We start from the raw sequence: 14,855 nt of genomic DNA, 5'->3' as shown, positions 1-14,855 counted from the left end.
TACGTGTGAAGCTACCCTAAATACGATACATGTGAATGGACCCTAAAGGGGCATTACCATTTAGCATTCTAACATACTTATACTTCTAAGGTTCATCAAGTTAAATATGTTTGCAAATACATTCATTTAGCAAACTTGACTTATATACTTCATCTTTCTCTCCTATTGTTGACCTTTCCTTGTCGAGGCTACCAACCACCACTCTGCCATAAAAGTAGTGAGTGGTATATACACAGCTGAAATGTGGTAATTTTTTCTGGCTTGTAGAGTTTTGCTTAAGCAGTACCTGTATTTGAAAGGTAATTATCACTTCGGGACTGGAGCAGGATACACTTACAATGGAGTCTACTGCACTTCTGGGAATTCCGTCCTTCGCTGTCAACAGAGGAGGAGCGCGCCTTCAAGATTTTTTTTGTGTATCCTGCTGCAGTCGTGAAGGATGGGTACACATTAAAAAGGGAGGGCAAAAAGTTTACTCTCTACTAAAATGTGCTGATTGTTCCCCACTTCTGCTATTTACACTGCTGCAGCAATGATGTGTTGTCTTAAAATATGACCGCAGCAGCCAATCACTGCCTGTTACACAGACATGAAGGGTTCCTGAACGGTGTTACTTAATATTAAATCCTATTATTATGTTTTGTTGGGTTTTGTTTTAGATATATGTGACATTTGCATATACAAGCACTAGTATGCTTTTGTAAACATTGGACTTACTATGTGATAAATACCTTTTTTGGTGTAAAAAATTATTTGCAAAAAATAAAAAAAATTGCATCCTTCTGTGGGGTTTATGCCATCCTAGCCAAGTGCTCAAGTGCGTGATCTTTGTGCCAAAGGGGGCCATGCCTCCAGGACCTGGCAGATTTACTGTAGCTCTCACCAGTATTTTGCTCAGAGCTAGTGTAGATTTATACATGCAGCACATGGGCAGCAGCTGCAGTGCAGATACATGAAGAGGAGCATGTCTCCAATCCAACAGCAGTGGGAGTTTACCAAAGACCTCGCTTTTAAATGCTCGTCTTAGTAAATTCCCTAAAACATTTCTTGTGGTTGTACTGTTGATTATATAAGTTGTTCTCTTGTGTAACATAGTTACAAATAGAAGATGCCTTTTTTCATTAAAATTCTGAATAAGCTTCACTTTGTGATCATGTAGACTTTGCACTTGATCATCTGACCTTTATTTCATAGTATTAAGGGGGTTATCCAGCGAAAATCCTCTTCATTCAAATCAACTGATTTCAGAAAGTTATATAGTTGTGTAATGCTGCGTTTACACGAAACGATTATCATTTGCGATAACTATCGCATTTGAGCGATAATCTGCTCGTGTAAACACAGTAAACGATCAAACGACGAGCGAGAAATTGTTCATTTTGATCTTTTAACATGTTCTCAAATTGTTTTTTCGAACGATTTTTTAAATGATTTATTCGTCTAAACGCTGATCGTTATAAAAACCAAATTGTTGCTTCAAAAACGTTAAACGATCGATTGGGCGAATTATCGCTTTGTGTTAACGCAGCATAATTTACTTCTATTTAAAAATCTGAAGTCCTACTTATCAGCTGCTGTATGTCCCGCATAAAGTGCTGTTTTCTTTTCAGTCCTACACGGTGCTTTCGACTGACATCTCTGTCTGACACAGGAACTGTCCAGAGCAGCAGTAAATTCCCATAGATAACCTTTCCTGCTCTGGACAGAGTCCCTGTCTGGAACAGAGAACTGAGCAGAGAGCACTGTGGCAGACTGAAAATAAAACAAACACTTCATGCAGGACATGCAGCAGCTGATAAGTTTGGGAAGATTTGAGATTTTTATATAGAAGTAAATTACAAATCTATACAACTTTCTGAAACCAGTTTATTTAAAAGAAAACGATTTTTGCTGGATAACCCATTTAAAGCCCTCAGTAACCAGTCAGTGATTACAGAAAGGAAATGAAGTGTACTGAAGTGTCTGAATGTGTGGGGTCCCTCAAAGCAAGAGACACTCCTTGTAGCCATTCTCCTTAGCGGTACTACATAAGGGACCTGCATGTAAAGCCAGCATTACCTATTTGTGTACCAGATAAAGCCCTTGGAAGAATTGTTTGTCTAATGGTACTTGTGGTTGTAACTAGTATTAGCTCAGCTTAAAACTGCACAACGCCATCAGTATGTGCTTTTGAAGTAATAATTTACATCTACTTGTGATGCTTCTACCAGGATCCACAGCTGCTACTTCCGTCTCTAATTGGTTTTGAATAGAAAAAACTGTTGCGCTAACTTCTTCTAACAAGTGCTAGCACTGTTTCCACCACTGCTAGTGGAGAGGTAGCCTTTATTTATTTATTTATTTTTAATGTATACAGTGGTGCCTTGGATTACGAGCATAATTCGTTCCGGGACCAAATCACTCTTAAACCAAAGCATATTTTCCCACAAGGAATCATCACAATGTAGACAAATGGTTCCACACCCCAAAAATATATTTTTTTTAAATTCTGAATAACAGGTTAAATGAAACAAATATTTAGAAACAGCTGAATATGTGATAATATAAGTTACTGTACAGTATAGCAATCAGCATGTAGAATATAATGTATCGTAAGTGCATAACAATTAAAAAACAGCAGTAGTTTGTAGATACAGGATGGAACTGCAGATCCAGATAATGCAGTAGTACAGCAGGCTAGAATAGAGAAGCAGGGCTGCTGTCAGGTCTGTGTGGTCACATGACAGCAATGGGGAAGGGGTGTGTGTTCAGCATGGACCAATCAGGAAAAGAGAATCACAGAGCTGTGCATGAGGACAGTGACAGAAACTTTTCTATACAGCAGTGTGAATGGCTGAGTGTGAGTGCAGGCACTTTATAGCAGCAGTGTGTATAGTTTAGTGTGAGTGCAGGCACTTTATAGCAGCAGTGTGTATAGTTTAGTGTGAGTGCAGGCACAATATAGCCGGAATGGTGAGGATGGGAAACACAAGGGCGGACAGAGACTGCAGGGAGCATGAAGCAATGAGCAGGGCAGATATGGGCACATACATGCAGCACTCTCTGCCCGGGAGAGAGGAGCCCCGATTAGCCGGCCGCACCGACACGCAGACAGGAATCTCAGGCAGGAGTCACAGGCAGGAAACCTGGGACCACAATGCTTAGGGTAGCAATGCAGAGGCTCCAGCGGCGGGGTCAGGACAGGAGCAGGGATTTATAGGAAGAGCTTGGTGCATACAGCCAATTAGGAGGGTACTGCCTCTTTAAATCTGTAAGAACTGGCTTGCATATGCCCAAGGAGGAGGGGACCAGAGCAGGACAGAACAGGAGCATGAACAGGTGAGACACCTGGGGGGGCAGCAACCCGGGCCCCTGCACGTGAGCTTCCACATCTGCTAAGATCAGCCGGCAGTGAGAGCGAGTGCGGCTGAGCACGGGATGTCGCCGCCGCCGTGACATGATTCCTTTGTTCCTCTTTTCTGCTGTTCCATTTTAATCATTTTTTTTTATCAACACTATGACGCAGTTTGTAGTGTTTAGGTTTCTTTGACTATGGCCTGCGCCTTTCCTTGCCCGTCTGTGTTAGTAAATTCCTTTAGCTCTGTGTTCTTTTCCTCTCATACTTTAGAAGAAATGTATGACTAAATAGCCAATTGGGTGTTGCTTGTTGGGGCTAAACGTTGTCACTATTAGACTATGTTTAGTCCATTTCCTGAACAAATATATGAAATGTCTGTGTTGGACAATAGTGGCCGCACAAAATGGACGTGTCAGTTTTTTGTGTGGCCGCATGGAATTGCGGCCAAAGTGCATACAGTGTGTATACACTCCAGACAGAATTCCATAGTAATTAAAGCGATCAGCCGTTGTCATTAAATAATGGCTGTTGTTGCAAACCTGCAATAACGTCCGTTGTTTAATGAAAATATATGTTTTTGTAAACATGGCCTAAATCCGACAACCTTTTTAACAGGTTGCCGATGTGTACCTGTGACGTGTGAACTATAGCAAAAAAAAAGTTTCTTTCAAATCAACTGGTGCCAGAGATTTGTAATTTACTTCTATTAAAAAAATCACAAGTCTTCCAGTACTTATCAGCTGCTGAATGTCCTGCGGGAAGTGGTGTATTCCTTCCAGTCTGGAGAGAAGGAGAGGTTTTCTATGGGGATTTGCTTCTGCTCTGGACAATTCCTGTCACAGAGGTAGCAGCAGAGGGCACTGTGTCAGACTGGAAAGAATACATCACTTCCTGTAGGACACACAGCAGCTGATAAGTACTGGAAAAATTGAGATTTTTTTTTTTTAAATAGAAGTAAGTTACAAATCTCTGTACTTTCTGACACCAGTTGATTTGAGCCAACATCTCTTTGCATCTACTGCATGCTCACTGTGTTTTACATTATAAAAAAATATAGTTCTAGCTCTTGTGTGGTCATTTCAGGAAAGAATCTGTCAGGATGTAATGCAGGAGCTCATCTAGACAAGCTTCTCAACTGGTTCTAGTATCATCCAGCAGGATTGAGGCTTCAGCCTGTTATCTGCCCGTTATCTGTAAAACAGGCTATAACTTGGGATAAGAAATACAAGGACAACAAGTCTGGAATCACACTTTTCCCCCTGTGTATATCAGAAAAGTACCCTACATAAATGCTAAGCACCTCCATAGGGATATGTTACATGACCCAACAGAGATTCTTTTTGCCCTCTTGCCGGTGTAGGTCAGTATACTGCATGAATTGAAGTATTGAATAGCATGGTAGACTACGCTATTTCCATTGACATGAAAATCCATTAAACAAATACCATATTAGCCTGTGGGTGAAAGATGCCACTGTAGTGGATATGTCATGCCTTTTCAATATCTTTTCTGAACAGATGCCATTATAGATTTTGGGTGATGGTTCATTATATCAATGCCTAATGGTGCTTTTACACAGAGAGATTTATCTGACAGATTTTTGAAGCCAAAGCCAGGAATGGATTTAAAAAGAGAATAGATCCCAGTCTTAATGACCTATTCTATGTTTGTAGTCTGTTCCTGGCTTTGGCTTCAAAGATCTGTCAGATAAATCTGTCTGTGTAAATGCACCTTAACAGTGGTATCTGGCTTCCATAGGCTACAAGGCAACCACTGGGTGAATGTCATTGCAAATCTCAGTGTATGCATTAAATGGATCCCATATTAGTCTTTGACCAAGGCCACTGGTAGGCATCTGCCACAGCCTCAGTATAGTGTATATATCTGGAGCTTTCCCCAGTGTGTACATATACATTAAAATTGGGGAAGATTTACTAAGACCGGAGGTTTCAGACACTGGTCTCGTAAAATAAAGATTAGTAAATTCCTGTTGGTTTCCAATTTATGCACTTCAGTGGCTGCCCTATGCGCCGTGCCTTGAAATCTTTGCTAACTTCAGGCTAGTAGATTTTAGCTAAAATTTGCATTAGCTCTCTAGCATAAGGTATAGTAAATCTGACTTGTAGGCCACACCGCTTTTCACAGTTTATCCATTTAAATCGGACCTGTCACAGGTTTAAAATAGTTAAATTATGTGCATTGTTGTATAGGGCTGCTTGGTTTGATTTTACAAACATCTTGCAGGCAAGTTGTAAGATGTGTATAGCTTTTGCATCCAGAAGGAAAAGACCCCTTTGCTTTTGGAACTTATTTCCATATTAATTAAAAAAAAACTCCAGGTAGAGGTAAAAAAGAAAATAACCTTCTGCCGAAGCATAAAGCATTACTTTCCTTTCTATCCCAGTTTTGAGACTACCAAAAATCCATTTGTTTTGGGGGGTTTTGTTCTGTTTTGTGTTTGTACACTTCCTGGTTTATCAGTTGTACACAGTACTACAGGTTCCAGAATGCAATGCTTTCCCTCAGCTGCTCATCACAGTCCTCCACCCTGCCTATTCCCCGCCCAAATCTATTGCAGAACATCTAGGCTGGGTTTACACATTGCAGTTTCATTTTGTTACTGAATTATTTGCAGTAATTTATTATTTCACAACACACAGTTACTACCTGTGACACCACACAGCACAATGTATTCTCTACCTGTAACACCACACAGCTCGCTGTATTCTCTACCTGTGACACCACACAGCACAATGTATTCTCTACCTGTAACACCACACAGCTCGCTGTATTCTCTACCTGTGACACCACACAGCACAATGTATTCTCTACCTGTAACACCACACAGCACGCTGTATTCTCTACCTGTAACACCACACAGCACCCTGTATTCTCTACCTGTAACACCACACAGCACGCTGTATTCTCTACCTGTAACACCACACAGCACACTGTATTCTCTACCTGTAACACCACACAGCACGCTGTATTCTCTACCTGTTACACCACACAGCACGCTGTATTCTCTACCTGTTACACCACACAGCACGCTGTATTCTCTACCTGTAACACCACACAGCACGCTGTATTCTCTACCTGTAACACCACACAGCACGCTGTATTCTCTACCTGTAACACCACACAGCACGCTGTATTCTCTACCTGTAACACCACACAGCACGCTGTATTCTCTACCTGTAACACCACACAGCACGCTGTATTCTCTACCTGTAACACCACACAGCACGCTGTATTCTCTACCTGTAACACCACACAGCACGCTGTATTCTCTACCTGTAACACCACACAGCACGCTGTATTCTCTACCTGTAACACCACACAGCACGCTGTATTCTCTACCTGTAACGCCACACAGCACGCTGTATTCTCTACATGTAACACCGATATTGGAATAAAGTAAAGAACTTTTTAAATTTAATTTTAATTTTTTTTTCTTTTCATCTCAACGCACATACAGTATTATGATAGCATCTTTTATCTTTGAGGTTGAGCCCCACAATAAGGACTTTTTCCGATATTATGTTACATGGAATATACTGTTTATTCCTTGTTTTTTAGCAGTGCCGGCTCTGATCCTCTCTGCCGTTTAGCATCATTTAATTGTGTTACTGCATCATTTTTGTGAATACGCTGCAGTACTGCAATGACACACTTTTCTTCCTCTTTAATCTGTAAAAGCAAAGTATGCATGCAATCAGACCTATACAACCACCTAAAACCCTGTGACAGGTCCATTTAAATATAAAAATGGGATTTATGAAATGGACATTAGGTCCATAATATAGTAATACCTCGGTTTTCGAACGCTTTGAAACTCGAACTGCTTGGTATTCGAACAAAAATTTACCCAGTAGTGGTGTTTGGAATTCGAACTTTGCTTGGTTTTCGAACGTTTTCCGAACGTTTTTGCGAGCGTGGATGGTGGGTTGTACCTGGTGAGTTAATCAGTGGTGAGGCTTCACATACAGTACAGTGCTGTATAAGACTGCTGGAGTGCATATACAGTGCAGTAGTAGTACAGGCAGTGCACCACCATCTCCCATACATCACAGTGCTTGGATGGGGGGGACGCTATACAGTAAAGGATGGGTGAGGAGTTGGTGACTACTGTACTACAATTGCTGGTAATGATGAACATTTCTTATGTTTAATGTCCTGTACAGTATAGTGCTGTTCTGTAGTGTACTGTAGTGATTATACTGAGCACTTATCAGTGTAATAAATGAGTATTGTAGGTAATTATTGGTGGCTGCTGGAACCAATTAATCACATTTACATTATTTCCTATGGGAAGACACTGCTCGGTTTTCAAACTGCTTGGTTCTCAAACTGCTCTCCGGAACCAATTAAGTTCGAGAACCGAGGTATCACTGTAATAGGAATAATTTATAGGAACCAAACAATTTATTAATGTATGCATTCTAAAATTTTGCAGCCAGTGTGTTGGCAGTCCAATATGATCTCTGCTAAGTCAGACTATGTCCAAGAGGTTTCACCACAACGGCCTCAGCAATTTCTAAATATTTTTAGAGTAGCTTAATGGAATGGCTTTGGGTTGTTTCAGTTTATTTAGGTCAAGCGTGGTCAATACTAATACTAGTTCCATGTTCATAAACTGTCCTCAGAACCCATAACTCTCTTGGTTTAGGACTCAATTCATAGCCTAATAGTATTACAGGTTTTCCTGCAGTTTTTTTTTCCTTGCGTTCCTTTTCGGAGCATGAAAAGAAAATAAATAGGGGATTTGTCCTGACTCATTTACCAAGACAACTTAGCAGATTTTTGCAGCCATTCACTTATTTCTTGGCCTGATTTTTCATTGACTTTCACCAATTGCTAAGAAAAGACCCATGGCTAAAAGTTATTAGTGGCTGTATTGTAAACTTGGCTGCGTTCTTGCTGATCGCTTGTGTTTGTTTGAATTTCTCTTGTTTTCTTGTGTTCTAGCAGCTGTAGTATTCCCAAAAGCCCCAGTCATAACAGAGCGCTTGGAAATGTCAACAGACCGAGCATTATCTGAACACTTACACAACTTTTTACAATTGTCTTTTTCATATTTTGCAGTAATGCTGGTATTGCTTGTAAAGTTTTAGCTTTAAACTGCGGATTTGCCTTAGTATTGTAAAGGTCAGATAAGGACACAAAGGTTGAAATGGCATGTGTTTTATGATGAATATAACCAGAATTCAAATGATGAGTTTGGCACACTATATTTTTTTATTTTGAGAAAAAAAATTCTATCTTGACTTACCTTTTTACCCCAATTTTTCTAGTAAAGAAGTGCTGCCACCATTGTAATCAAAGTTTACCCATGTTCTTCCTTTCTATATAGTCATTGTCATCATTAACTTCTGTATGTGTACATGCAAAGCTACAGTCCATACCTTCATAGATTACAGCCAGATGTGACCACTTTAGATTTTATAGAGGAACAGAAACAAATTACACTTTCCCTTGCACTATTCTGAATATTGCCATTTTTTAAATAGAAAATTTGTTATGCATATATATGTACTAGTCTGAATTAGTTTGTAGACTTAAGAAAGGTCTTGAATCATTTGACTTATTTTAAGTTAATCGGATCTCTTTATTGAGCAGTAGCCAAGCTGTTACATGCATCCCGCATAAGGATGTACATGTGCAAGATGTCATATATTGCACAACTGAACACAGTCCTCCTCTTTTATAAACTTTAAGAATCACTTAAAGTCCAGTTGAGATTCCCCATACCCACCCCCCACCCCAATGGCCAAAACCATACTATCTGTAGCATGTTATCCATTCTTTGCCATGTAATGGGAAATTAGTCCTGTTATTTTAAAACAACGGCCCTTGTTTGAAATAACGGATGTTATTTGGTCATTAAATGGCGGACTTTTCACTCAATTTCAACAGTGTGTGAACATAGCCTTTCTGTGTTTTCGATCCACTCCTGGTTTTGGTTGTAAAATACTGAGCAAAAATACTGTGTGGAAACATAGCGTTAGGGCCAGTTCACACAGAGTAAAATCGGCGGAAATTTTGTGAAGAACTGTCCACCGCGGAATCCAGCCTGCCTCAGTGTGGCACTCTTTCTCTTTGTGAGGGCTTATGCCCCTCTTCTCTCTGTGGCTGTCCGCTTAAAGAGTTGTCATGTTCCCGTAGAGAAACCTTGTCACACTGAGGCGGGCGGGATGCCGCAGTGGAGAGTTCCTCCGATTTTCCTCCCTTTTGAACTGGCCCTTGGGGTCCATTTACACATAAAGGCCCTTCTCCAGATTTGATGGCACAGATTTAAAGCTGTAGGTATTAATGTAACTGAATGATGGAACCCAGCATTAAATCTGCTGCAGATCCTGTATGTGTGAATTGACTTACACTTCAATAATAAAACTGTGACAGCCATTAGATAAGGTTGGATTTTTTTTTTCCGTGTACAAGTACATTCGATAGCATGGTAGCACATATTACATTGAAAAACATCAGCATCCAGCAGAGCTGTTATTAACTTCACAGTGTGCATCCCTTTGTGTCTTCTAAGACAAACAGCAATTTTCAGATCAGTGTGCGGGAAAACACTGAGCGCTTGCCTGCTATCCGCTGGGCATTTCAAATGTCACGGGTAATACTTTAAATGATCGGTTTCAAATATTACAAGCTTGTTGCATTTCCTCAGCTCTCTTTTATATGCATGAGAAAATCATCTTCAACTTTCATAAACCTTTCTGGCGAATAATCTTGCAATTACAACCTTGAGATAGATTAGAGAATTCTCATACAGGTCTATATCTATATAGGTGTATCTCCCGCAAAGATTAAGTTATACATATATATGAAGACCTGCCGGAGTGTGCACTGTGGAGTTTCGGTGCACTTGTATGCCTTTACATAAATCCTGTGACCCTGGGAGTTTTTAGGACCAGCGAGTTAGATGCTGGTCTTGATAAATTCCCTCACCCCCATAGTGACCTCATAGAGACTTATTGTCCCTTTACTGCGCTAATAGGCCCAAAATAACTTGTAATGGAAGCCAGGTCTTCTCGGGAACCAGGACAGGTAAGCACTCATTCATTGTCATAAAAAAAGAGATTTGTCAGTAAATTTGCTGACTAAAATAAATGCAGTGTACGAGAAGGCTTATTGGCCTGACTTATGAGACAACTCTTTTGTTTTTGTTGCTCCAGCACTGAAATAGGAGCATTAGAAATTGTATGCAAACTAGGAGATAAAGGCCACAGGGCATTCCCCCAGCTGCAAAAGCCCAGCAATGTTTGTGCTGGCAATCTAAACAGACACAAAAAGGGGGTCAAACATTGCTGAGCTTTTGTGCTCAGGGGAACACCCTGTGGGCTTTATCTTATTTACGTAAAATGTCTAAAGCTTGTATTGGCAGATTGAAATAAGAGTTACATCTCCTGATTTAGGATAAGAAACCCTATTGTACACTGCTTTTACGAAGACTAATGTTTCAGATGCTAGTCTTTAGCCAAAGTATGATTGCATATTAAGATGCCATCTTGTCTGTTCACCAGAAAAAGAGATATATACATCCACTATTAGCAGGCATAGATTTGTGCCACAATTTACTCCTAATGGCTAGCTGGATCAATGTATTCCCCAATCTGTTTAGTGATTAGCAAGGATACTGTAGCACATGGTTTTTTAAGACTTGCCATTTCTGCTCTTGGAGAGTTTGTGGAATTTGTTTTTGGTACATAGACTGCTTCCATATTGCTGCCAAACTGCTTATTTAGAAAAACAAGCACTACATGAAAATTCCCACATGCCGCATTGTCTGTGCCAGTTGACATATTAAGAAGGGGAATCAGACTTTTTATTTTACACACACTAGAAATCCATTGCAGTTAACAGCTGTGATCTTTTCATAACACCTTTGCAGTGACAAAACAGATGAGCCGTGCTCCTTGTTGTGCGGGGGAGGAAAGCATTTCGGTATATTAGGTGTTTGCTTGTATGCAGATGATTGGTGTTTGCTTAAGCTCTCGAACACAGAGTAATGTAAGATGGCCAAGGTGGCCTGTGGTTTGTGTTGCTGGGATCTCTTCCTACTGGGCCCCCTACTTCATTTTTTATGCTATAATTAATCTTGTGTACCTTGTATTGTTAATGTTTAAAGCCCCTTTACTCACACTTACTTTATACTGCTCAGCAAGAACCAAGGCTTTTGCTATGATTAAATGTATGTTTCTCAGACTGTAGATGCTGATTATAAGGAAACACAAAGCCACTGCCATTAATGATAATGGATTTATTGAGAAGCAGTGCGTCATACCTCATTCATCTTGGCATTTTAGCTTCTGTGGTTTTTAGTTGACATCCCCTTATAAAAATCCCCCCCATTCTTGCTCACAAGGTACAGGTACATTGGGAGCAAATTCCAAACGCTTTGTTTTTTTACCTTGTTTTCTGGCGTGAGTTTATTGTCTGCATCATGGTGAACTTGGCATTTGATCTGAGGATTCATATTTGTTTGCTTTATTTTGCAGAGATAAGAGCTCAGCTGGTTGAGCAACAGAAATGCTTGGAGCAACAAACAGAGATGAGAGTCCAGCTCCTTCAGGACCTCCAGGACTTCTTCCGCAAGAAATCTGAAATCGAGATGGAGTATTCCCGGAATTTGGAAAAACTTGCAGAGAGATTTATGGCTAAGACCAGAAGCACAAAAGATCACCAGCAATATAAGTAATAATTGTACTTTTTAATAGTTCTTATGGACTAGGGATGCTACTTTCAGATGTTGCTTAATTGTTTTTTAATTTTTCATGCCTTCAACATTTTTCCTGTGGATCGATGCTTTTGGCCTTTGTTGACCTCCTATGTTTCAGTAACTACTTGCATTCCTCATGAGCTAATGGTTCTGAAACATCTTTTCTTATAGTTCTGTTATGCTGTCCTTATGCTGTTATTCTTACTACAATGGCTAAATAGCCAACTGGGCATTACCTGGGTGATCTTTTTAATGGCATTGTCAGCTTTGATTGGATCAGGAGCGTTGCTAGGGTCCTAAAACATCCGGGGCCCAGGCCCTCTGAGTGCCATCATAAGCGGTTAGTGAAGGAGCCCAGTGCAGAAGCCCAGCTCTATTGCCGCCACTCATAATAACTGCGGCTAAGCAGACACAGACAGCTTCTTCACAGCTCCCCCTGTGCACACAGCCTCTGGGAGGTCTGCCCTATCTCCTATCCTCTAGGCCAGTGTTTCCCAACCTTTTCTACCTCGGGGAACTCCTACCAGATAAAGTTCTACAAAATGCAAAAACCTCATTCAATGACTCACAGGTCACGCATCACGCACACACACTACCCCACCAGTGTGCCTCCCATATAGTAATACCCCCTCTGCTGTGCCTCTTATATAGTAAAAATGGTCCTGCTGTAAATACCATAGTAATAAAGTTCTCCTGCCTGCCTGCAATTAACCGACGCCATCCACCCACACTACCCCACCTGACCCCCCTCCACATACACACTATCCCATTTGACCCACCACACATACTACCCCACCTGACCCCCCCCCCCCACACACACACACACACACTACCCCACCTGACCCCCTCACACACATTATCCCACCTGATCCCCCTCACACACATTATCCCACCTGATCCCCCCACACACTATTTTATGCATCAAGATAGCACCATTCACCTCCGCTTCGCTCCCCTGCCTCCCTCATGCTTCTCTCCCCTGTTTCTCTCTCCCATGCTTTTTTCTTCTGTTTCTCTCCCCATGCTTTTCTCCCTGCTTATCTCCGCCATGCTTTTCTCCACGTGCTTCTCCCCCATATGCTTTTCCTCCGAGATAGTCGCGGCTGCTGCTGTCCGCCTCCCCTACTGGCCGCCCGTAGCGCCCGGATGTGCTCCTACAACTTAATCAGCTCGGAGCGGGAGCGTGGGGTCGCTGCGGCGGGCTGTGGTGCATGCGTTGATTGGATGCGCGCACCACGGCTCGGGCGGGCGGCCAGTAGGTCAGGCGGACAGCAGCAGCAGCGATCTGCAAGCCAGATGCGGCCATCAAAAGAGCCCCGAATAAAACTGCCTAGCGACGCCAATGGATTGGATAGTGCCAGGCAGTGTAAGGACCCCCCCCCCCAACTTATAACACCCAGTGGCTATTTAGCCATACAGTTCTAGAAAAGATAACAGATGAACATAAGATTTTCTAGAATTAATGTTTCATGGAGAAGTATTTATTAAAGCTGGCAAATCTACAAGGGCTCTTTAAGGAGTCTATCCTAGATAGTCTTAAAATTGGAAAAACATTAGCTCTCATTGGCCATATCGAATTCTCTGAAAGGTAAATCTATGCAGATTTGTAGTCCTACAAATGGGGGGGGGGGAGATATATAATTGCACTACACCTTAAGGCATGCCTATATTTGTCACACATTTCTGTGCAACAGCTTATTTTGCTTGTGACTAGTCTTTAGCGGACCTGTCAAAATGTACGAGTTTGGCAACGCTATCCAAACATGAATGCTTGACATTTGATTCCCCACAGCTGAAGAAGTTGGATGCCGCCCTAAGGTCCTGCAAAACCTTGCTAAAGTCATAGGCGATGGTTTGGGTTTGGATTATGTTGCCAAACCTGATTATTTTACCAGGTCCACTCAACACTACTTGTGACTTCTACAAACCACAGACCACTGAAAATGTCCTTCATGCCAAATTTAATTTGCCACTTTGAAGTCCTATTTCTTCACGCAGAAGCCACTTCAGCCCAGACCACACATAGATATGGTCAAGATTAATTCAAATTGTTACACCTAGTATGAAAACTCAGTACATAAAAACTTCATGATAACTAAGGTGCTACTTCTTGACAGAGAAGTGCAGTGTAAATACAATAGAGCTAGTGGGAGAAATGCTGCCTGTAATAAATTCCCCCCAAAGTGGTGGTGAAACTGCTTGGATATATATAAACTCATATTTTGAAACACAAAAGCATGAGACAAAACAACATAAAAAACTTTGCAAGATAAAAGAAAATGGAAAATTTTTAAAAAATGGGAGATGTGACTAATGCTACTTGAAGGCAGGTGCTATGTGTTAAACTTATAGATTGTTAGGTCGTAGTTGGCATGAACGACTTTCTATCCCTGGAAGCTCAGGCTAGGCCAAAGATTATGGCAAAGATTGATTAGCAAATTTTCGCACTAACTGGCATGTGCCAAAAGGAAACCTTAACAGACCAACCATGCTCGACAAGTGGTCGAAATACGTAGTATATGGGCAGCTTAAGCCATGTGACCCTTTGAATACCCAGCTTTGAGTTATGGAATCACATGGGACAAGTGATATTTAGTAAAATGTATTTATATTAGCTACTAGAGCCTCATGGACTCCTATGTAAGTCCAGCCTGCAGCTGTTTTGACATGCCGAGGTTTCCAGAGCGAAAGCAGCATGTTCTGCTGAACAACTTCGGGGCACGGATAATGAGATACGCTGCAAGTTATGTGAAGTGCTCAAGTTTTTCTCTTGTCAACAAATTGTCAGGG

At 41.2% G+C, this 14,855-nt stretch overlaps 1 protein-coding gene across 1 annotated transcript in view; it reads left to right on the top strand.

The window, feature by feature from the left end:
- LOC138777140 (SLIT-ROBO Rho GTPase-activating protein 2C-like) overlaps positions 1-12,044 on the top strand; it is a 51,143-nt gene extending 39,099 nt beyond the window's left edge. Inside the window, exon 2 of the mRNA XM_069956245.1 lies at positions 11,845-12,044. Within this exon, the coding sequence (XP_069812346.1) occupies positions 11,845-12,044 (200 nt within the window). The remainder of the gene's footprint in view (positions 1-11,844) is intronic.
- Positions 12,045-14,855: the final 2,811 nt, after the last annotated feature.

Source organism: Dendropsophus ebraccatus, unplaced genomic scaffold (genome assembly GCF_027789765.1).
Source record: "Dendropsophus ebraccatus isolate aDenEbr1 unplaced genomic scaffold, aDenEbr1.pat pat_scaffold_518_ctg1, whole genome shotgun sequence".
NCBI classification, from domain to species: Eukaryota; Metazoa; Chordata; class Amphibia; order Anura; family Hylidae; genus Dendropsophus; species Dendropsophus ebraccatus.
The sequence above is the reverse complement of the archived record's forward strand: the minus strand, read 5'-3'. Positions and strand labels throughout refer to the sequence as shown.